The 22007-nt window shown below is 58.1% G+C and overlaps 1 protein-coding gene across 12 annotated transcripts in view; it reads left to right on the top strand.

Annotated features, from left to right (window-relative positions):
• The window catches only part of BIN1 (bridging integrator 1), a 54711-nt gene that overhangs the window by 28172 nt on the left and 4532 nt on the right, over positions 1-22007 (top strand). For 3 of the 12 annotated variants that reach the window (XM_044242681.1, XM_044242684.1, XM_044242685.1), the window contains exons 3-12: positions 4836-4890; positions 5149-5243; positions 5598-5693; positions 6546-6653; positions 7464-7556; positions 11246-11331; positions 11531-11606; positions 12935-13017; positions 16019-16166; positions 17473-17601. In XM_044242681.1, coding sequence (XP_044098616.1) covers positions 4836-4890; positions 5149-5243; positions 5598-5693; positions 6546-6653; positions 7464-7556; positions 11246-11331; positions 11531-11606; positions 12935-13017; positions 16019-16166; positions 17473-17601 — 969 coding nt within the window. Of the gene's footprint in view, positions 1-4835; positions 4891-5148; positions 5244-5597; positions 5694-6545; positions 6654-7463; positions 7557-11245; positions 11332-11530; positions 11607-12934; positions 13018-16018; positions 16167-17472; positions 17602-20780; positions 20889-21400; positions 21425-22007 lie in introns of all 12 variants that reach the window. The other 9 variants (XM_044242678.1, XM_044242679.1, XM_044242682.1 and 6 more) reach the window with 5 other exon arrangements.

Here is a 22007-nt window from a genome sequence, read left to right as displayed (position 1 = left end):
GAGCTGGGGAGCATGCTGGGAAAGGGCCAGAGGGCATGCTGGGAGACGGGGTGGGGGGGTGTGCTAGGAGAGGCCCCGGGGGCGGGGTATGCTGGGAGAGAGTAGGGGGTAAGCTGGGTGAGAGTGAGGGGCATGCTGGGAGACAGTAAGGGGCAAGCTGGGAGAGTGCCGGGTCTGGGCAGATACCTGATGGAAGAGAGGGGTTTGGAGAGCAGCTGGGACAATCTCCAGGGCCAAGCCCACCCTCACCTGCCAGTGGGGCTCACTGAGTCTCTTTAGGGCAGGGATGGGAGCCCTCGAGGCTGCTTGTCCCCCAGGCCACAAATAGGAGGAGTTTCAAGGCCCAGGTATGTGCCATGTCAGAATCATCTATGGGCCCTGTGCCCTTGCGTGTCCTGCTCCTTGGGCTTTGGTTTTGTTACCTGCAAAATGGAGGCTTAGACAAGCAAGGCCTGATGTCTTTGCTTCTGGTTCTTTCTGCTGAAAGCCCCTGTGGTAGGTCCCCAGCTCAGCTGGCTTCCTCAGGCTGTGTGGGATGCTCTGAAAGTCCTTTAGGGAATCACTGTCTCTAGATCCCTGTTGTGGATGAGGTACTGCTTGTGTGTCACAGACCCGAACCTTGTGTTCTTGAGGCGGGTGCTGATACTGTCTTCATAGAGTAGGCACTTGAAGCTCAGCGGGGTTAAGCGACTCTTCCAAGGACACACAACGCATGGTGTCCAGATCTGTCCACTCTCAGTTTCCCTCTCTGGTGCTGAGCCCTGGTCCTGAGGACTGGCTGGGCTGGGAAGAGAGATTGGGGCAGCTCCTGATCTGGGTGGGGGGTGATGGGGCTGCCTCATCAGCTGGACTGTTTGGTGGAAGGCAAGCAATGTATGCATCTGGGAGCTGAGGTTCCGCGCAGTCTGGCCCCAGTGCAGGGACCAGAGCGTTACTCCCTGTTTTCGTCCCTCAGAGTCACCCCCGCTGGGCCCCAGCTCTGGACGAGGAGTCACTCTGATTCTGGGCAGAGCCACCAGGGAGTGAGGCCAGCACTGAAGACAGTTAGTGCTGGTGGCCCCCCGGAGGTGGACACGTAATGGTCACTTGAGCTGGGGCTCTGTCTGCCTTTAGGTCGGGTGGGGTGGCTGGCTTTTCAGGGGCCAAGTAAGAGTGGGCAGATTTGAGGGTCTCATTTGAGACTTGGGGTAACATTGTCTTGGGGGTTAAGGCAACCACGTGATTCTGGATTTGATGGGGGTGTGGGTGAGGCTGGGCCCCCGGGCTTGGGAGACCCTGGGGAAGATGGGGTGGATGTTGAGCATGGGAAGTCTGCAAGCTGAGTGTTCTCCTGCTCTTCTATTTGTGAAGACCACCTACAGTGTGCTAGCTGGGGACTGGGATGGCAGGGAATGTGGCCTTTAAGGAAGCAAATCTGTTACCCCTTCCTATAGGTGTCCTAGGTGAGGCCGTAGATCGCTGGCTCTCACGAGAGGCAGGTTTCATAGCCCTTCCTGGGTGTACTCAGTACCAGTCTTGGCACTTCTGCCCTCTGTCCCTGCACAGAGAAATAGAGCTTGGCCCACTCAGAGGGATGGCTCCCGGGAAGGCCTGAGTAGCACCTGAGCTGGGGGGCTGTGGAGGGGAGGGGAGTGGACCAGGCTCTTCCTCCTGGGACCACCTGTAGCTTGCATGCAGGGGCTCATTATTGCTGTTGGCTTATCTGTTGCCGAGGAGGGGCCAGGTCGGACTCCTTCTTGTTCTCAGGGCCCACTGTGGTTGAAGGGGGGATCCCGGGCTATTGTGTGAAGATCCTCTGGGATTGACCGTGAGGGCACAAGTCAGCTGGAGCCAGAGGGAGTCCTGCAGGAGGGATGTCCTTTTCCCCTAGACTCACTGGGAAGATGAGGGCTTAGGTCTTCAGACCACTGGTGGGGGCTGGTGTCAGGGGAGGCAGGCGAGCACCCTTTGAAGGGAGGTATAGCAGGGATGTGGGGTGTGGGCCAAGTCACCCCCGTGGAGCTACGCTAGGTGTTGGTACTAGGTTGTGGTGTCCTTCCAGACTCCAAGTCCAGAGGCAGGAGAGCAGGCTGAAGGGATCGTGCTCCAGAATTTTATTGCTCCCTCAGCTGCTCTGCAAGGAGTATGTTAAAGCCCCAGGGACGTCCAGAGAGCTGTTTCTCAGGTACCCTATGTGGGGGGGCCAAGGGAGCCAGTTTGGGAGCAAACACACAGGTTCTGCATTGGCCTGCTGGGCGCTGCCCTGCGGGAGGCAGCTGCCTGGGGGAGGGCTGGGCCTCATCCTGGGCACTGACTGGGATGAGGGGCCCAGCTGCAGCTGGCACATGTGAGGCAGAGCTCTGGGGGTGGCTCCTTGCACATCTGTGCCCAGTGTGCCTGATCACAGCATGGCCTTGTTTGGGAAGCACAAGGGGCCCTGGTACGGCCTGAGGCCCTGGGCAAGCACAGCAGCCCGCCCCTGGGAAGACCCCTTCCTTGGGGTGCAGAGGAGACAGGCTCTCCCAGGATGATGAGGAGGGGAGGGAGATGATGATAGCTTGTCAGGAAGAGAAACCGAGTGTGTAAGATTCTGTGGCATCAGATGAATGCAATAGCCTCGAGTCAGAAGCACGTTTGAATCCTCATTTCTGTCGCTGAAGCATCAAGAGTGGGACGGGCCCTTCCCCATTCCTGGTCCCATAGGGCCCACATCTGATCCCTGATGGAATTCCAGAGAGGTTTCAATGCTGTGGACTGGCCCTTGTTTCTTCCTTTATCTTTAATCAGCAGGCCACAAGCTTTGAAGTTCCTCAGTATTACGGGTGGCTAGGGTTCTAGAGGCTAGTCTGTGGTCTGTGGGGATTGATGGAGTTTTGGAGAGGGTTTTTTTTTTTCCTTTTCACCACCCCTTGTCCCCCCCACCCCCCATACCGCCCCCCCCCCCCGCCACATTGTTCATCTTATGCGCCGCCCTGGAACGTCCCTGCATGAAACCTCTCTGTCTTCTGGAAGCCTTCATCATAATAAGCAGGCCTCTGCCTTTGGGGCCCGAGTGCCCAGGCTGTGGGGTTACTCACTGGTTCTACCAGTCTGCGTAGCACTGGGCAGGTCACCGAACCTCTCAGCTCCCTCAGTGGTCAGGCAGGGACAATGATGCTATGGAGATGAGTACAGGGCAAGAGCCAGCCCCACTGGACCACTGCTGTGTGGTCCACTGGACACTCTGAGGACACCAGGAGAGGAAGAGCAGGACCTGCCTATGAAGAGGGAGAGCCTGTTTCCAGGGGGTGGGGAGGCAGGTGCAGGAGAGGTTTGAGGGTGCCTAGGGTGTGCCCAGGAGGCTGGTTATGCCCCTGCTTGCCATGGAGACCACCTTTCACCTCCTGTAGAGGCACCGCAGGCCAGGAGGGGGACTGTGGCATCTTGCTGGGTCTGTGTCTGCCTAGTGCTCTACCAGGGCAGGGGGTTTGCCAAGATGTGAGAGCCTCAGGCAGGGACACTCCAGGAGGGTGCTCTTCCCCTGCAGAAGCCAGCCTCTGGCACTGCTGTCCTTGGCCCTGCAGAAGCCCTCTCTCCTCCTGTCCCCCCATTGCCCCATATCACCATCCTCAGCATAAGGCCCATCTCCTGCAGCAGGCCTTCAAGGCTAGGGGCCTGGCCTGACTCACTTGTGCTGTTCTTCCTGAGCATGCATCAGCCTGTGGTCTGCCAGGCAGGGGTCATTCATCCCAGCTAACAGAGGAAGAGACTGAGGCTCAGAGAGGTTTGGTCACTTGCTTAGGGCTATATGTCCAGTGACAGCCAGAGTTGGGTGGGTCTTCATAACCTCAAAGCCAGTGTGCTCTCTCCCCCTTTGTACATGACTTCTGGAAGCTCCAGCATCTCACTCTTGGTGCTCCCATACCTCATCTGTTGGCTCAGCCTTGTCTCCCCCCCCCCCCCCCCCCCCCCCCCCCCCCCGCTCACCTGGGCTCAGTTTTGCTGTTCCTGCCTTGTGTGGAATTGATAATCCAGAGGAACTGGAGGCTTTGCCTATGGGTGTGTCGTCTCTGCTTATCCTGCTGTCTCAGCAAGTCCCTGGGGCTGCCTCCCCAGCTCAGGGCCTTCCCTGTCTGGCCCAGTCCCCTGGCCAACCCTTTCCTCTTATATCCCATATCCTCCCTTGGCTGGGCCAGTGTCCTGAGAGTCATGGGCATGACCCCTACCCCCCACTCTGTGCAGCCTGGCTAAGCCATTCCCTTCCACCTTCTAGAGTCTACCTTTAGGGCCATCCTCCGTCCCTGGCATGAGGCAGTGGGAACCTGCTGGCCTAAGCTTTTGGGGCAAGGTGTTGGGTGTTCCACTCCCCTGTTCTGTGCTCATTGGTCCCCTGGTCCGTGGTTGTCGAGGGCACGCCTGGGACATATGCCAGTCCCACTATACATGGGTGTGTGTCATTTGTATCATTCAGCCTGTGCCTTATTTGGGGTGGCGGGGTCTTCACTTTCCTGCCTTCCTTACAGGACTGAGAAGATTGTCCGGAAGAGATAGGTGCTGCCAAACCAGGAGGAATATCCCATGGCGCTCAGGGCTCCAAGGCAGGGGTGGGAATGAGGAGCATGGGATGCTCCGTACGCATTTGCATCCAAAGAGGAATGAGCTGCCGTGCCCGGAGGGGTGCTCTGGGCCAGGTTGTGCCCAGGAACTATGCACAGGTCTTGTCTTCTCCAATCCTGCCAGTGCCCCGATGAGGACAGCTGATCTGGGGCAGCCATCATCTGCAGCCTGCGTTTCTCCACATGGGAGTGTAGGAAGAACAGGGTCAGGCACAGTGTGTGCCCCAGGCCCTCACCCTGGCCTTATCTTTCTCTTTGCAGACTGAGGGCACTCGACTGCAGAAGGATCTCCGGACCTACCTGGCCTCAGTCAAGGGTAAGGGGCAGGAGAGGACCTGGTCTGAGTAGATGGGCTTTGTGGGACACTGAGGGGCCTTTGCCACATGAAGCTGATGGGGCCAGAGCTGGGATGGGGACCGGGGTTTGTGGTGGAGGGGTAAGCGCTGGCAGTGGGGACCCACATACCTCCTGGGCCTTCGGAATTAGGGGCAAGGGCGACCCTCTGTGTCCCACCCCTGCCCCCGTCTTCGTCCCCCCATGGCCCTGGCTGCAGCATGGCCCTTCTGCCCCACAGCCATGCACGAGGCCTCCAAGAAACTGAATGAATGTCTGCAGGAGGTGTACGAGCCCGACTGGCCTGGCAGGGATGAAGCCAACAAGATAGCTGAGGTGAGCGTGAGGCAGGTGACCTCCATCCTTCCCAGAGGGCCCTCTGGTTTCAGCCCTAGACCCATCCTGCCCTGCCTGATGCTCGGGGACAAGCCCTTCTGGTCTTCGGGCATTCACATGCTGTGTGCCCTTGGGCAAATCACTTCCCCTCCCCGACCCTCCCAGCTCCGGGCTTATCTGTTCCTTACAGTGGCCCTGGAAGAGGCTGTTGGGCAGGAGTTACTACCCCCATTTTACCTGAGGTTCTGAGAAGCTTCTGGGCTGTGAACCCCAGGTCTCTGGGAGGAGAGAGCGGGGGACTGGGCATGGCCCAGCTCCTCTGGCCATATTCTTATGAGCCCTCACCTCCTTCAGAACAATGACCTCCTCTGGCTGGATTACCACCAGAAGCTGGTGGACCAGGCGCTGCTGACCATGGACACATACCTGGGCCAGTTCCCTGACATCAAGGTGAGAGGCACCCTTTGTAGGATCTGTCCTGCTCTGGCCCCGGAGCCTATGCAGGGGAGGCAGGCACTGAGGTGACCCTGCCCTGAAGGCGGGCACCTCTCTCACCAGACAATTCATCCTTCCCTCTGAGGCCAGCCCACCGGCCCCCAGACCTGGGCATTTCTGAGCTGAGGCCTTTGGGTCTCCAGACTATGGGAAGAGACCCCATGATGCACACATGTCTGACCGTGTCATTGTGGAGCAACTATAACGTTGTAGGAAGTATATAAGGGGAGGTGAGGCCTGAGCACGGGCGCCTGACAGGTGCCCTCCGCTGTGGCTATTGGGTCCTGGGTGGAAGCAGAGGCGTTGAGGCCATTTGGTGGTGGTTGTGCTAGACCTGATCCCCTGGGGGTTGGGCTTCATGTTGGCCCCCATGGCACCCAATGCAGATGCCTTGGGCTCCTCAAGATGCCTTATGGGGAGGGCAGGAGGGAGGCAGTTGTGCTAGCCTGGGAGTAGAGAAGCCTGGGGTCTGGCGGGCAGGAGGCTTGTTGACACATTGCTGGCTGGTGGGTACTGGCAAAAGTGTCTGGATATTGAAGGCAGTGGTTTGACCTCTGGATAAGGATGATCATAGGCTGCCTTGAAGGGGTGAGCTCTTTGCCTCCAGAAATGTTGGAGCGAGTGAGTCAAGCATGCATTAGATGTACTTTTGAGCTTGGGGTCGATTGCCCTGTGCCTTCCGGCTTCATCCAGTTCCCAGTGCCCACAGCCCAGTTTCTCTGAGTCCAGCCTGGGTCAGCATCCCAGCGTGGGTGCCAGGCCCTGTTCAGCAACCCTCCCCCCACCCAACCGCTGTCTGTCCTCCAGTCACGCATTGCCAAGCGAGGGCGGAAGCTGGTGGACTATGACAGTGCCCGGCACCATTACGAGTCCCTCCAAACCGCCAAAAAGAAGGATGAAGCCAAAATTGCCAAGGTAAGGGCTGGAGGGTGGGGCTGGGGGAGAATCTAGAGGGGGGTACCCAAGTACCCTGGAGGGGCCTTCTTCTTGGGCCGTATTCACCTCACCCCTTTGCACTGTTGGGTCTCACTGCTCCCCTGGGGCAGGAATCATCAACCCCACTCACAGATGGGTTTACAGCTGGTGACTAGTCCCAGGTAGTGAGTGCGGTGGGGGATGCTGTTGGGCCCACGGTAGGTGAGGGAAAAACACTTATGGGCACCTGGGAGAGGGCCCACCCTGCCCATCCTATGGTGCTTGCCCTGGGCCCTGGGCCCTCCGCCCTGCTCTGAAGCCACTTTCCAGGATGAGAACAGGCCTGGCTTGGGTTTCACTGGAGCGGCCCCTCCCGACCTGGCGTGCTCTGAGTGGAATTCTGTCATGGGAGCCGACTGACCCTGTCTCCGCTGGAACAAGCCTGAGGGCACAGGGCTTGAGCTGGTCACACTGTCCACAAGTGAGGGGCTGAGGGTGGATCCCCCTCCCCAGTCCACCCTGGGGCAGGAACAAGCTTGCTGAGCCCCTGCTAACGATTCTCACATTTTGCTTTGCAGTTGGAGTTCACCCCTTTTTCTACCCCTTCCCCAGGGCTCCCCTTAATTCTTTTAGCCTCAAGGAATCTTACCTGCTGGGGGGCTGGACCCCTGGAGGGGTGGCCGGCTTGTCTGTCACTGCATTTGGGACGTTTGGACTTGGTGTTTAATATCTGTGTCTTTGTTTCTCTCTCCCCATCTCCCTCCTGTTTCTCCACTCTCCTTTGCCTTGACCTCCCCTCCCCACCCCCAGCCTGTCTCGCTGCTTGAGAAAGCTGCCCCCCAGTGGTGCCAAGGCAAACTGCAGGCTCATCTCGTAGCTCAAACTAACCTGCTCCGAAATCAGGTGACACTGGCTTCTAACCTTGCACGTGCTGGCGCCTTCTGGTCTGTTGTCCTGTCCTTGGTGCTGGGCGCCTGTCTTGCGCTGCCCAGGGCGGGGGAGGGCTCAGTCACTCTCCTGGGTTGGGGGTCAGGGCCGTTTTCAAATGCCTCTGCTGAGAGAGCACCTGATTTAGATGAGACCTGAGGTCAAATGTGGCGGTGGGGGAGGGGGGGTTTGCTGAGAGAGGCTTGGGGCTCTGGTTAACCTGCGTCGGGCCCCAGTCTATTGCTTCGTGCCCAGGTCTCCGGTAGTCCTGGGACTCTGTGAAATCCTAGCCTCTGGGAACACAGGAAAGCCTCTGAGCCATTTGTCCTCTCTGAGGTCTCCTGTCCTGACATGTATGGTCTTTCGAGCCTCATAAAAGCTGGAAGGCTATCCAGAATTTACCAAAGAGACAGATCTGTCCGGAGAGACAAAATCCCCAGCTCAAAGGGACCCTTGGGACCTGTGGACCCTCATGATGCTCCTGGATGGGGAGCCCAGGCCGGGCTCTTCAAGTGTGGCTGGGATGCTGAGACCTGGGGCCTAAATGGTCTGCCCGTTAGGGCAAACTATGCACCACAGTGGTTCTGGTGGGCTTCTTGGAGGAGGGTCTTTGTACAAAACTCCTGACTGGCCCTAATACTCTGACAGTACTTCACTCTTCTCAGCCCTCTGTCCTTGGGATGGGCTGGGGTCTGGGTGAGCTCAGTGTGTCCGAGGACCACTATATACACCCTAGGAGAGGTTGCCTCATGGTTTCCTCTCCAGTGAAACTGACAGGACTCCAACACCCCTTCATGGTCCTGAGGTGGGGATGGGCCATGGAGCCCTGACCCACGAGGTTGGGTTTCTCTTTGGGCAGCTGCCCCATGTTTTCTGGGCCATCTCCTGATTTCATCATCTTCAACCCACATGTTTTGAATGCCTGTGATGTGGAGAGCTCTGGGCTCAGCATGGGATCACGGCCCAATTTCTTACCTGACTTCCTGCCCGATTTCTTTTAGGCCAAAGTTATGGGCTGACTTTGGAGTTGGTGACAGTCCCACCCTGAGGCTGGGGTAACCTGGATCTCCACAGTCTGGGGGAGATGGTCCATGGGAAGTGGAGAAGAGTTGGGGCTGAAGCACCAGCCTGACCTGTAGAGTTCAGGACTTCTGGCTGGAGGGAGAAGGGGCCACTGACCCAATGCCAGGGTGTCTGCATAATTTTCCCTGAAATGGGTTTCGTGGGAGACCAGGTGAAAATTTTTGTTGTCCCTGAGAAACAGGGACAGAAGGGGCTTGGGGGTAGTGCCTATGGTTTGATTTTGGGCTCCTGAGATGGGTGTGGATGGGGGATCCTGCTGGGAGGGCCCCACACCCCTACCTCAGGGGAGCCACTAGGGAGGCTAACGCACATGATCTCATTTTTGGATGTTGGACTGCAGATGTTTGGCCTTTCGGCCAAATTGGCTTTTCCATTTGGACCCAATTTTTATTTGAGCAGATCCTCTTTCTGCCCCCACCCTCCCTTATGCCTGGCTGGAAGCAGGGGAGCCTTCCGAGTTCCCATGGGCAGCTGGCTGGCTGTGAGCTGGGGCACTGGGGTCCTGAGACTGTCCTGCTGGTTAACCTGACTTTGGAGAGGGAGTGTGACCTGATGAAGCTGTGCTCTCTCAAGCTGACCAGCACCATATACCCTGTGGGCTCATTCTGAGCTGCTCTCCACACTGGCCACAGTCCCCTCAAACCTGCCTGCAGGACCCCGGTGCCCTGCAGGCTGGTCAGTGGCCTGTTGTGGCTGCTCCTTGTGTCCATCTGCATCTAGTTGAGCTGTTGCGGCTGCAAAGCCTCCCCAACAATGGACAGCTCTCCCCCCAACTTCCTGCCACCCCAAGTGCTTCTGAAACAGCCTGAATATGAGGAATGGGACCCAAAGGGAATAACAGACACAGGCCCTGAGTTCCAGGAACACTAAAATAGAGGCACCCTGTTCTTTGTAGCATCGCTGGGTGTGTGAATAGGGTTTGGGCTACCCACGTGGGCTGCTGTGCCACTGTCATCATCATTGTCATGGATGTTCCTCTAAGGCATTATGACCAGCATTTGGGGAGGTGGCTGAATTCCCATGTTGAGGTGGTCTCTGGAGGTACAGGAGCCAGACCAAGGCAGGTTCCTGCGGAACACGGGCCTTGAGCCAGACCCTCGGCAGCTGGGTTGGAGAGTGTGTGACAGTGCCGGCACTGGTTACCCCTGTGGGATTCATTCGTTCTAGGGGTTGTAGACTCATGTTGGTGGCCTCCACTCAGGTACCAGGATGCCTGTGGGGTAAGGCAGGGAAGGCCCTCTGGATCTGATCCTCTGTGGGAGCTGCACCAGGCATGCATGTTCAAACAGTCATTTCTTTTCTTTCTTATTCCCCCCCCTCCGCTACCTTTAATTTTTAAATTAGATTTTAAAAAGTTAGGCGTGGAGCTTATGTTCCTTCTAGCAAGTTCTGATAACCTGAAGGTAATTGTAGACAGGAGGAAGGTGGCCTCTCTCTCCTCCAGCCCCCACCCATGTCACTGAGGCTGGGCTGACTGGGGCTGGTGCCTGAAGCTGGATGGGACAGCTGGGTGGGCCGTGGAAATCGTGTGCTCTGTGGCAGTTTGGCGTTCTGGCCAGTTGGCTTGCCTTTGCCAGAGGGCCTGAGAATGTAAGGCTGCTGGCGGGAAGTGTTCTCCGAGGAGGGGCCTGCCACGTTCCTGGGTTGTGACTCAGACCCTGAATCCAAGTCACCCCCCCCTGAGTCACTGTTTCCAGCAGCCCCTTCCAAATGAGCTAGTAGAGCTCCTTCTCTGCCCAGGGTCTGTGACTCACCCCTACCCTTCCCTCAGCTTCAGCCTGCTGCCTTATTCCCTACAGTCTTTGGCTGTGGGATGGGGCCTTAGCGCCACCTGATGGTGGGCATGATGAGCAGGCCTGGAGGGCACTGGGCCTGCAGCTGGAAGGGTGAAGGCTTTGGGGGTGAGCACAGGCATCCTGCCCAGCAGCCTAGCTCCCTTCTCCCCTGGCCCTGCCCTCTCCCCCATCTTTCCCCTGCCTTTCCTGGATGTGCCTGAGCTGCTGCCTCTGGCCTCCAGCTGGTGGGGACAGGTCACAGGAGAGAGGAGGAGAGAAAGGAAATACTGCTGCCACATCCTACAGGGAGGTGGCTGAGGCAGAGTAGGACCTGCTTTGAGAAAGGGACACTCAGGCAGGGACAGCAAGGGCAAGGCCAAGGGAGCTGGGCAGCAGGTTGATGCTTGGCCTGAGAGGGGGTACAGGTAAGTGGGCAGAATCCCTGCTGGCTTGATCTGGGGTCTGCCTCTGCCTCCTTCCTGGGCCCCAGCCCCTGGGCCCCTTGTTTTGAGCTTTCTTGGAGTGCCCTGTTCACTTCTCATCTCTCTTCTGGCCCATGTGGTGCTAATGGGCTGCTCTCCTTTCCCCTTCCTGGAGCAGACCTGGAGGCAGGTGCCCCAAGAGGGGCCGCATGGGGAAGTCCCCTTGAGTGTCCTCATCTGGTTTAACCCCATCTTGCCCAGAGCCTTGGTCCTAATGTGTTGGGTGGGAGGTTAGGGGGAGCAGGTCTTGGGGGTGGGCTTGGCCTGGCCTGGGCTGGCTGGGACTGAGGCCCAGCAGAGGGGAATGACCAGTCCCGCCCCTCAGGCAGAGGAGGAGCTCATCAAAGCCCAGAAAGTGTTTGAGGAGATGAATGTGGATCTGCAGGAAGAGCTGCCATCCCTGTGGAACAGGTAAGTCCCAGGATGTCGTGGGGCTGAGCCTTGGCCTCCCTCCTGAGGCTTCAGGCAGTATCTTCCTGTGTTTGTCCACTGGGCCCCATGACTTCCCATGGTTTTGGTCTCTGGGGAGGGTGGAGGTGCGGCCTCCTGGGCTGTCTGCACTGATCTGTGTGTTCACTTTGCCCTTTGCTTCTCTTCCTCCCTCCCGCAGCCGTGTAGGTTTCTATGTGAACACGTTTCAGAGCATTGCGGGCCTGGAGGAGAACTTCCACAAGGAGATGAGTAAGGTAGGTCCTGGTGACCCCTGTGCACTTCAGGCCTTGGACTGTGCTCTGGTGCCAGGGCCAGGGGCAGAGGCGTACAAGGGGCCGGTCAAGTGCTCTCTTTCCAGCTGGGGCTTGCTGCACACTGGTGACCACAGCGCCACCTCTGGGCCCTGGAGAGGAGCCACCTACCCCTGCCCTCCAGGAGCTCTCCATTCTTAGAGTGTCCAGGCCCAGCCGGAATGCTGGAGAGGCTGTGAGCAGGACCCCTAGGCCTAGCCCCTGTCTCCTTCCAGTCCCCAGTCCAATCCTCCTGCCTGGACAGAGCCAGCCCCTCTCCAGCTGTCAATATTGACCCAGCGAGCTCAGAGACAGAGAAGGTGGCACCTTCTCCCAGTTGATAGGCAAATAATAAAGTACTGGAATTTTCTCAGTTTTTCTCTCATCTTTCTTAAGACATTGAAACATGTCTGTTTAATCTGCCAGAATCTGGTATAAGAAGGGGTCTGATTAGCTTAAATTCTTATGTTGTGCTATGTTCATTTTAACTTAACTGGCAATTAAACTTGCAAAGCAGAGTTGGAGAAACTCAGTGTTGGCAGCCCTTCCCTCTATGCTGTCAGCAGGTCTGACTCTGTCTCTTGGCCCCAGAGGAACAAAGTGATGGTAGTGGATTCCAGGCCCAGGGTGGGAGGAGAAAAAGCATCTTGGGGCCTCTCCTGAGTCACCACCCTGACCATGGTTTCCTGCCTTTTAGGTCTTCCCTTTCTTTTCCTTCCTCCCTTTAAAGATTTGAGACAACTTATGAAAAATTAAAACAAACAAACAGAAAAAGGCATTTAAGGAAAGGAAACATTTATTTAAAGTAGGAAGAAAATTTAGTTCTGAGTTTCCTGGTGGCCAAAGCAAAAGAAGGAAATTTTCTCAGTAGTGAGAATGTTCTTTATCTTGCCTATGCTTTTGGTGAAATCTCTGGCAGTCATAATGTGGCCTGGAAACATCTTGGCAAAATGACCTTAGCAGTTAGAATCTGAAAAGTTAGTTTGCAAAAACAATTAAAAATATTTTAAAACAGTACATGCTGTGTGAGGCATTTTAGGAAATTTCTATGAGTCCAAAGAAAAGACAGTCCTCCGAAACAGTAATGATTTAGCAATGGAGCCCATTTCCTCCATTTTTCCCCTTTGGTTTTCTGGGTCTGGTGTGTGTTTCCCAGTTCCGACTGATATAGTAAGGAAAGCTTATTCCTGGTCAGGGCCAGGGTGTGGGAGAAGCAGGGATGTGACTGGGGATAGTGGGGCTGTTTGGTGGCCCCAGAGGCACTGCCCACCTGCCTGCTGTTTCTCCTGCAGCTCAACGAGAGCCTCAATGATGTGCTGGTCAGCCTGGAGAAGCAGCATGGGAGCAACACCTTCACAGTCAAGGCCCAGCCCAGGTGTGTGACACGCACTGCGGTCCGGCTGCAGATGGCTGCGGGGAGGTGTGGTCCTGGGTGGCTCATTTCTGCCAGACCAGGGCGAGGCTTGCATGCCACGTCCTTCCTGCGTGTCCCACTGGGAAAGAGCACTCCTGGGCAGTCTGTGTATGACCTGAGCCTGGGCCTGCCTCTCCCACTGGTGGAGTCGGAGTAGCCAGTGACGCTGTGTGGCTCTGGAGGGGAGGCCCAGGAACTAAATGATTCAGTGCTGGTGCAGAGCCACCTGGGAGGTGAGCCTTCCTCCTAGAGCTGCTTCCTCCTAGACCTGCTCCTGGGAAAGGGCAAGTCCCTGGAGAGGGATTCTGCATACCCACAAAAGCATCCTTGTTGCTGTCTTCAGCCCGCCCCGCCTCTCAGGGCCCCTCCAGTGGCCAGGAGATTCCTGCTTCCTGAGGGGAAGCCATGAGGGAGGGGGGGAAGTGCCTTGCCCTCCTGCTGCGGCTCAGAGGAAACAGTAGCGAGTCTGGGGTTTTCCCTTCCTTTCTGGCTTGCACCTGTGGCAGCACAGTGTGGCGAGCATGGACGAACCTCGCTGTCCTGTCTGTAGAACTGGTGAATATATCTGTGCCTGAGGTCGCTGGGAGATACCCCAGGACTGAGAAGGTAGTGGGTGTTGCTGCTCTCTTCTCCCCGAAAATAAGACCAGACATGTGTGACTGAGGGGGGCTGAGGCAAAGGACTGCATCCGGGCCAGGAGGGGGTGGGGATAAAGGCCAGAAGGCCATTTCCCAGGTCCCTGCTCTGCTCCCGCCTGGCCTCTGGGTAAGAGTGGGAGGGTCAGGATGGGTGAGGGCGAGCAGCAGCTGGCCTGGGCAGCCGGATCTATGCTTCCTGTGGGAGAAGGCTGCTCTGAGCATGGGGAACTTTGGGAACCTCCTTGACCACGGTGGCCCATTTTGTGCCTGGTTGCCTCCTCTCACAGCCCCCACACCGGCCAGTGGCCCTCCCACCCCACCCGCTCCCTCCTGGCACTGTGGGCCCCCAGAGCCCCTGTGTGCTGAATCACAGGCCGAGTGGGTGGCTGGTAGTCTCCCCCAGCTCATCATGCTCTATTTTGGGGCTGCTCCTTTTGCTCATTTTTTCAGCTCCATCCCAGGGCACCTGGAAGCAGGCCGAGGCCAGTAGGGTCCCCAGGACCGGGCCATGGGGTTCTGAGGGCAAGGTCAGGCCCTCTTCATGGTCTTTGAGTATTAGGGGAGGCTTGCCTCTGTGGCACTCCTCTGAGCACAGGGGTTGCTGATGAGGGAAGGGAACAGGCCAGCCAGCCTTGAATCAGGCATGATTCATGACCGAAATGAAGGCCTCCGCGTCCTGTCCGTTCCCACAGAAAGAAAACTAAACTGCTCTCCCGGCTGCTCAGAAAGAAGAACAGGTACCAGCACCGAGTGCTGTCTTGTGGGGGTGTCCGAGGCCAGCACCCCGGCCATCCGGCCCCGTGCATGCGCCTAGAGCCCTTCTCGGAGGGTACCACTAACCCCTAACCTGTCCTCCCGTGTGCAGTGCTATGGGAGGGGGCCGGCAAGGCGGCAGGCTGCGCTGTGTCCTCTGTGTGTTGTGGGGGCAGAGGGCTTGGGGGCTGTTGGGTGGGAGCAAGGGGGGCACATGGCCAGAGCTCAGCTGAGTCTATTCCTCCCTGGACCACAGTGTGTCCACAACCAGGCTGTGGCCCAGACCAGGAGGTTAATGGGGGAATGTAGCCAGAAAGGAGGCCTGGTGAGCCTCAGGGGAAGGGCTCTAGTAGCAGGTGGGGTTTTTAAAAATTGTGCGTGTGTGTGTGTGTGTGTGTGCGTGTGTGTGTGTGTGTGTACTGTGTTACTATGCATGCTCTAAGGAGGCATACATTCCCGTGAAACACAAATTGACGAGAGATGAGGCGAGCCCATGATGTCCCTCACACCTGTCCCCTGTCCCATCATCTAGCCCCCTGCTCCCCAGGTGATGTGGTCGCTAGCTTCTTTGTAGCCTTGCGGAGCTGCCTTGTACGATAGATATTCGCCTCATTTGAAATGCGGCCAGGGCCACTGAGCGCTGAACTGTTAATTTCACTTAATTTGAATATGAATTCAAGCAGCTGCCTGTGGCCAGTGGCTCTTCTGCATCTGGGCGGGCCTAGAGCTTCCTAATGCAAGGACAAATACACGTTTTTGCTTTCTGCCCCCTCGCACCCCAGTGGCTGGTGACGCACACCGTCTGCCCCTGTTCTCTGTTCTAAACTGAACCATACGGCTGGGAGACCTCCCCTTCTCATCCCCAGCAGCCACTCTGGCTGTGCCTCTGGTTGGCTTCTTCTGTTTTCCCCCAAAGGGCCTGGGGGGGCAAAGGTGTGGAGACGGTGATGGCAGTGTGGGTGCGGAATGGTGGGCAGTGTGGACCCCGGGAACGGGGCAGTGGTTGGTGTTCTGGTGTGAGTGGGTGGACAGGCAGGGAGGCCAGCCGAGGCCTTGGGGAGCTGGCTGAGGAGTGGGGCCCAGGCTGGGCACTGGGGCTGCTGTGTGACGTGTGGGATGAGACTCATTTGCCTCTAGGATGTTTGGCTTTCTTGTGCTGTGGAGCAGGGCTCCCTCGTGGAGCCTGGCAGCGGCCTGTGGGGTGGCTTCCCTGGGGACTGAAGACCTCCAGCTTGGAGTTCCGCCTGGGGCTGTCACTGTCTCCGAGGCAGGCCCTGTGCCCACGCCCCTTCCACTTCCCCCCACTCTGATACACATGCACATGCATTTCTCCCATGCAAGCATGGGGACATACACTCATGCACAGTGGACATTATATTTTCACAGCAAATCTGTGTGGACAAATCTCCTTTTCACACATTGGTGGACACACATGCCCACATGGACACACGTTTTCACACAGGGATACCTGGGGTACACATCCCAACCCGTGCACACCTATGGATTCCTACATTGCCTCTTGTAAGCGGTGACCTCCCTTGTAAGCTTCCTCTCTGGTCTTACCTCCACAGTGACAACGCCCCTGCAAAAGGGAACAAGAGCCCTTCGCCTCCACCAGATGGCTCCCCAGCTGCCACCCCAGAGATCAGAGTCAACCACGAGCCTGAGCTGCCTAGCTCGGCCACAGCCGGGGCATCCCTCCCCAAGTCCCCATCTCAGGTAGGCACCCTGTCCCCTCCTCCTTCTCCTCGTCTTCCTTCTGCATTCCCGGTGTCCCCCTCCTTCCCAGTCTTCTGTCCCCAACACTGGCCTGGGCTCCCCTCAGTGAGGGAGCCCTGCCTTCTTTCAGGAGCACCTGTGACTGTGTCCCTCCCTCAACCCCCACAGCATCCTCTCCTTCCCTTTCTCCCTAACGCTTGGGACTGCTGACTTTCTCCTCCTCCTTTCCTTAAGGGCTCCCAGGGCCCTCAGCCCCAGGCCACCGAGATCTGTAGAGGTGGCTGCTTTCACTCCTCCTCACCTTCCCTCTCTCTAGGTGTGGGGCCATGCAGGACCTTTACAGGGTCAGCAAGGGAATGGGCTCAGGCTCAGTGAGGGGTGTGCGGTAGCCAAAGGGACTTGCCATGAGCTTCCAGAAGGCCCCCGCCCAGCCTAGCCTGGCCCCCACCCCTGCCAGTTTCTCCAGGTTTTAGCCATGTCCCCAGGAGCTGGCCAGAAGCTCTGTTTGAGCTGTCAGCCTTCTCCTACCATCAGTTCCTGGCAGCAGCCCTCTTGGTGGTGGGTCATCGCCCGCCCCGCAGCTGATTAGGATAACCACGTTAAGAGTGTGACAAGAGCCCACACTTGAATAGCACTTGCTCTGGGCCTGACACTGTGCCAGTGCGTTCTACATTTTCATCCATTCAATCCTTATAACCACTCTGTGAGGCCCAGCCCAGCTCAACATCTGAGGAAATCGAGGCTTGGGGGGTTTCCTTACCTGCCTGAGGTCCCCCTCTGCCAGGCGCTGGCTCCCGTTCTGCCACAGGGGACAGGCGAGTCAAAGCTCCTTGGGCGGGAGGTGCAGGGAGGGTCCAGGGAGGGTGGAGAGCCCAGGCTGGGAGGGAGGCTTTCTTATCTACTCCTCTCTACAGTGTCTCACCCAGCTGGGTGTCAGCCTAGTTTTTTTCTAGTGGCCGCCAGGCAGCTTGCATGCTCTCCCTTTTCTCTCCTTTCCTTTCTATCCTCTCCCTGTCTTTCTCTTTTCACTTCCTCCCCCGTCGGTCCCCTCCTCTCCTCCTCTCACTCTGTACATTGTTTCTGGACCTCTTGCCTCAATCTCCCTCTGGGGGTCGTCCTGTAATTCTGGTGTCTGTGCCTTGGGTGGCAGTGATTCCTCTGGCTTCGTCTCCTTCAGTTGCCTGGGTGGGGCCACAGCCTGGGGTGTGACTAACTGTGGCTTTGTCTCTGTCTGTCTGTCTGCCCCGCCCTGCCCCCCACGCTCCGCTGGGCCTCCCCGTGCGGCCCCTCACCCGCGGACCCACAGCTCCGGAAAGGGCCACCAGTCCCTCCGCCTCCCAAACACACCCCGTCCAAGGAGGTCAAGCAGGAGCAGATCCTCAGCCTGTTTGATGACACGTTTGTCCCTGAGATCAGCGTGACCACCCCCTCCCAGGTCAGCCGCGGCCACCGCGGCCCAGCTCTCTCTTGCTCTCTCGGGGTGTGCATGGCCTTCTTCCTTCATCCCATGCCCTGCGCCTCTGCCTCAAGAGCCAGAATCTGGCCCTAGAGCTTGGCCCAGAGCCTCCCCCTTGCTCATTCATCCTTCCCTCCATCCATGCTCCCTCATTCATCTCTGAGCATGTACTGTGGCCAGATATGGGGACACAGGTAGGTGGTTCTTGTGGAGCCAGTCAGCTCAGTAGTGGCTTCCTAGTGGCTTCGTGTCAGCTTTCTGGCTGTTGCGATGGCCAAAGGGCAGAGCGGGAGGTAGGGGAGGACTCGGGCAATCAGGGAAGGCTTCCTGGAGCGGGTGACATTTGCCAGGTGGCTGTAAGCAGACTCATTGCTTTACCTATAGAAAGCAGCATGTGTATAGGCCAGGAGGGGTAAGACATGGGCTCAGAAACTTCTGGAAGTTCAGTGTGTCTGCAGAGTGCTGCAGTGTGGCAGTAAGAGGAGGCAGCGAGAACACAGTTGGGAAGACCCTGGTATATCTGGCCAAGGCACCTAGACTTTAGCTCCCAGAGCTGCTGACTGGCTTTGGAGGTGGGATGGTGATTGGGCTGTAGAGCAGGGCTGCTGCTCACAAGTGCCCCGAGAAGGTATGTCATGCCTGTCCCCAGATGGACAGAAGGTCACTGTGGTGGCACAGGAGTGGGCTGCACATGTCAGATCAGCTTGCAGAGGCCACACTGGGCTCACCCCTCTGAGTCTTGTCTGTAGGCCTTAAAGCCAAGGCCCTTCCCACTAGGGTCCTCACTTGTGGTGCAGGCTGGCTAATCCTAGGTTGTGGTCCCCTGCCCCGGAGTACTGCCATAGAGTTGCTCTGCCCAGGGCCTCTGTGCTCTGCCCCCGAAGGCTCCCTTGCCCAAGCTCAGATACCTGTAGGGGACGGGCAGGACCAGAGAGTGTAAGTGTGGAGGGAGAGCCAGTTGACAATTGAGGACAGTAGTCTCTACTCAGAGGAGCCTGGGGAGAGTGGGCCTTAAGCCCCAGCAGGAAGACTCCAAGTTAGGACTAGGAACTTTCAGTACAATGTGGCTACTGGGCAGGTGGGTGACACCCTGGCTCAGGGCCCTGGGAGGCGGGCGAGCCCCCCTCTAGATGGTGGCCTGCGTTGGTCCAGGGGTGCTCCTGAGCCATGAGAAAACCTGGTGGCACAGCGTCTCGGGCAATGTGCTGCTGGAACGCCGGGGTAGGTCTTCACCCTGCCGCTGTGTGCGGCGGAGACAGGAGGATGCAGAGTGGTAGTAAACACTCAGTGGGGAGTGGCGCCAGCCATTTATCTACGCGAGCTTGTTGGGTTTTCATCTACACTCCGGGAGGGGGTTGTTGTCCCCATTTAACAGGTGAGGAACCCACGGGCCGGCCCTGGAGCCAGACTACCTGTGCCGAGTGTGTCGGCCTCTCTGTTCTCACGCTCGCTGCATGCCTGCCTTGCTACCCTATCTGCCCAGTCCAGGGAGCCAGATCTTTGTTCTGGGGGAGGGGATGCACACACCGTGGGTGCTGTTGCCTGGGGCTGGGGTGGGCTGTTGGTGAGGCTGTGCTAACAGGGCTGCTCTGCTAGGCTCAGGTGAGTAGCCTGTGTCCCTACACCAAAGGACAGTTCTGATCCTCCAGGAGGGGGAAGCTGGCCAGCTGGGAGGTAGGGCAGGAGGATGTGGTCTGCCTTTGGCCTGGCGCCTTGTCCCCTTGGAGCATGAGAGGGCAGCTGTCGGGACTTGATGGATTTCTGACAAGGGGCTGGTGCCGGGGCTACCTAGGGGAGGGAAATGCTGCTGCCAGCAAGTGGGAGGCCACCTAAAACCATGCACTCATGGAGTCTTGAGCACTCTCTCGCTTAGAGAGGGCAGGGTTTGGGGGTCAGAGCAGTGACACCCCCTCCCCCCACCCGCCCCAGGCCTGGCCCATTAGATAAGGACTAACCTAAGGAAAATTAGTGGCTGGGGGTGAGCCTAGGGCAGAGGCTTGAAGATCGGGACCCATGTTGAGGAAGTGAGACCACTTGGCCTGGGCTCTCTGTCTGTGGCTTGGCCCAGAGTGGATGCCTTATCCTCTGAGCCGTGGGACAGCTGGTACTTTGGGTTCTCAGAACTGAGAGTCTTGGATCTTTCCTGGTAGGCCACAGCTCAGGTGTGAAGGTCTTTCTGGGGAGACCAAACTTGGGTCCTTGTAGATGGAAGACTTCAGGTGGACACAGGCAGGAAAGGTGCTTCTCTCGACACTGGGCGCCATCAAGAGCGAGTAGACATGGGAAGCTGGGCTGGCCCTCCTGGCACGCATGAAGTAGGGCAGGAGGACCCAGGGCCAAGCCAGGGCCCTTTTCTCTCAGGCAAAGTGTTCCCTGCCCCCCAAAGGGCAACCCTGTGCATGAACAGGAGGTGCCCTTGAGCAGGCCCCTCCTGACCCAGCCTAACCTCCTCAAGGGCGGCTCTCCCTCCATTGTCTGGCCTAGCTTCTCAGTGTGAACACAGTTTCCTATTACAATCATATTCCTAGGCTGCACTCAGGCCCCCTGAATGGGAGTCTCTGGGGGTGGCTGGGGGTAGGACCTGTAGTTTGAGAACAGGTGCCACCAGTGTTGGGGAACCCACCCTTAAGATTGGGCTCCTAGTCAGTGTGCTCTGGCTCAGCCCTGTCCTCACTCTGAGGAGCCGATGGGCAGGTGGGTGTCCCTGCAGATGACCTGTCTGTCTAGGGGTAGCGACGGTTGGCCAGGGTCTGTCCTAGGGGCCCCCTCTCAGTTAGAGGGAGTGTGTGTGGTCTCGTCCAGCCCAGGGTGGTGGACTGTGTTGCTTCTGGGGTGGGGGTGGGGAGGCTGGGAGAGCCCGAGGATGTGGGGAGCAGAGAGGAGGAGCAGGGGCTGGGAGACCGACCGTCTCAGCCTACAGGACAGAGTTGGGGCTGGTGCTGGTGGATGGCTGTCCCGGTGGGTCTGTTGCTGGTGTCCGAGGTGGGTGGTGGGTGCTGTTTTTGTGTGTGAGGAGCTCATGCCAGGGTTGTGCACAGGCCGTGCTCCTTTGTGTGTGAGGCGGAGGTGTCTGTGAGTGTGTGCACCTGCCATGTGTACCCCTTGGAATGCTCCCAGCCGGTCACTAACTGCCTTTCTCCTCTGCCACTGCTGCCAAGTTTGAGGCCCCGGGGCCTTTCTCGGAGCAGGCCAGTCTGCTGGACCTGGACTTTGACCCCCTCCCACCTGTGGCGAGCCCTGTGAAGGCACCCACACCCTCTGGTCAGGTTGGTCTGAGTCTACCAGCACCTGTGGGCCCATGGATCTATGGGGCGCTGGGTGATGGGCTCAGGTCTGGCCATGTGTGCCCATCTGAGCCAGGCCTTTGGGGTTGTGGGGTCAACAGGCTCTCTTCACACTCACTGCCCTTCCTCTGGCCCCCAGCTCTTGTCATCTCCTTCAGCCTTGAGCAGGAGGAGGGTAAGAGCACACACAGGTCAGGGAGAAGGCCCTCAGGAGGAGGGTCAACTGAACACTCACTCGGTAACTTAGGGCCCCTGTCAGCGTCCTTCCCCTCTCCTTGCAGCAGGCCCACGTCTGGGTGCTCGCTGGCCTGGGGTCTCCGCCCCCTGGCTGGCACCCAGGACTCGACGCTCTGGAGACCCGGGAGCCTGGATCCATGCTGCCCTGTCCCTGCTGAGCTGTAGGGACCTGGGTTGGGGACCACTGGGGACAGCTTCCCCCCTCTCCCCGACTAACCTCTGTACTAACTCTCTCCTTCTCCCTCTGCTGCGTGTAGTCAATTCCATGGGACCTCTGGGAGGTAAGCGTGTTTGCTCTGTGCCCACCCCGGGGGGAGGGGCTGCTCTCTATGCGTGTCCGGTCCTGCCCTGGCCTTTTCACAGGTGCCTGCACATGCCCGCACAGGCCAGTGCTTGTGCGCACAGGGAGCGGGCAGCCACTGCTTGTCTCCAGCTGTCCCACGGCTTCCCATCTGTGGAGAAGCTTCTCTTAGCCAAGCCCTGCTGGCTGGGGAAGGGGCTCCTCAGCTTAGCTGGAGAAGAGGGTCTTTGGTTCAGCTCCGTAGTCAGGGTCTGTGAGCAGTTGCCTGGGAGGGATGTGCTGTCCTCCTGCTGGGCTGGGGCCTGTGAGGGGGGCCTTGGAGTGGAGGGTCTTTGTCCTTAAGGAGTTGTCTATCTGTGGGGGCCCTACAGGGCAGTGGCATCAGGGAGCTGCTGGGACAGAGGGGAGAGGGAGGGTGGCTTGAGTTACAGGATGAACAGGGTGAGGCCAGGTGTCCTCGTGTGAGCAGGTCTGTTGGGTGGGCGTCATCATCACTGGGTGGCTCGGGCATGCGGCTCAGGGAGGGCATGGGACATCATCAGCAAACACGGCACAGCTTCTGC

Source organism: Neovison vison, chromosome 3 (genome assembly GCF_020171115.1).
Source record: "Neovison vison isolate M4711 chromosome 3, ASM_NN_V1, whole genome shotgun sequence".
NCBI classification, from domain to species: domain Eukaryota; kingdom Metazoa; phylum Chordata; class Mammalia; order Carnivora; family Mustelidae; genus Neogale; species Neogale vison.
The sequence above is the reverse complement of the archived record's forward strand: the minus strand, read 5'-3'. Positions and strand labels throughout refer to the sequence as shown.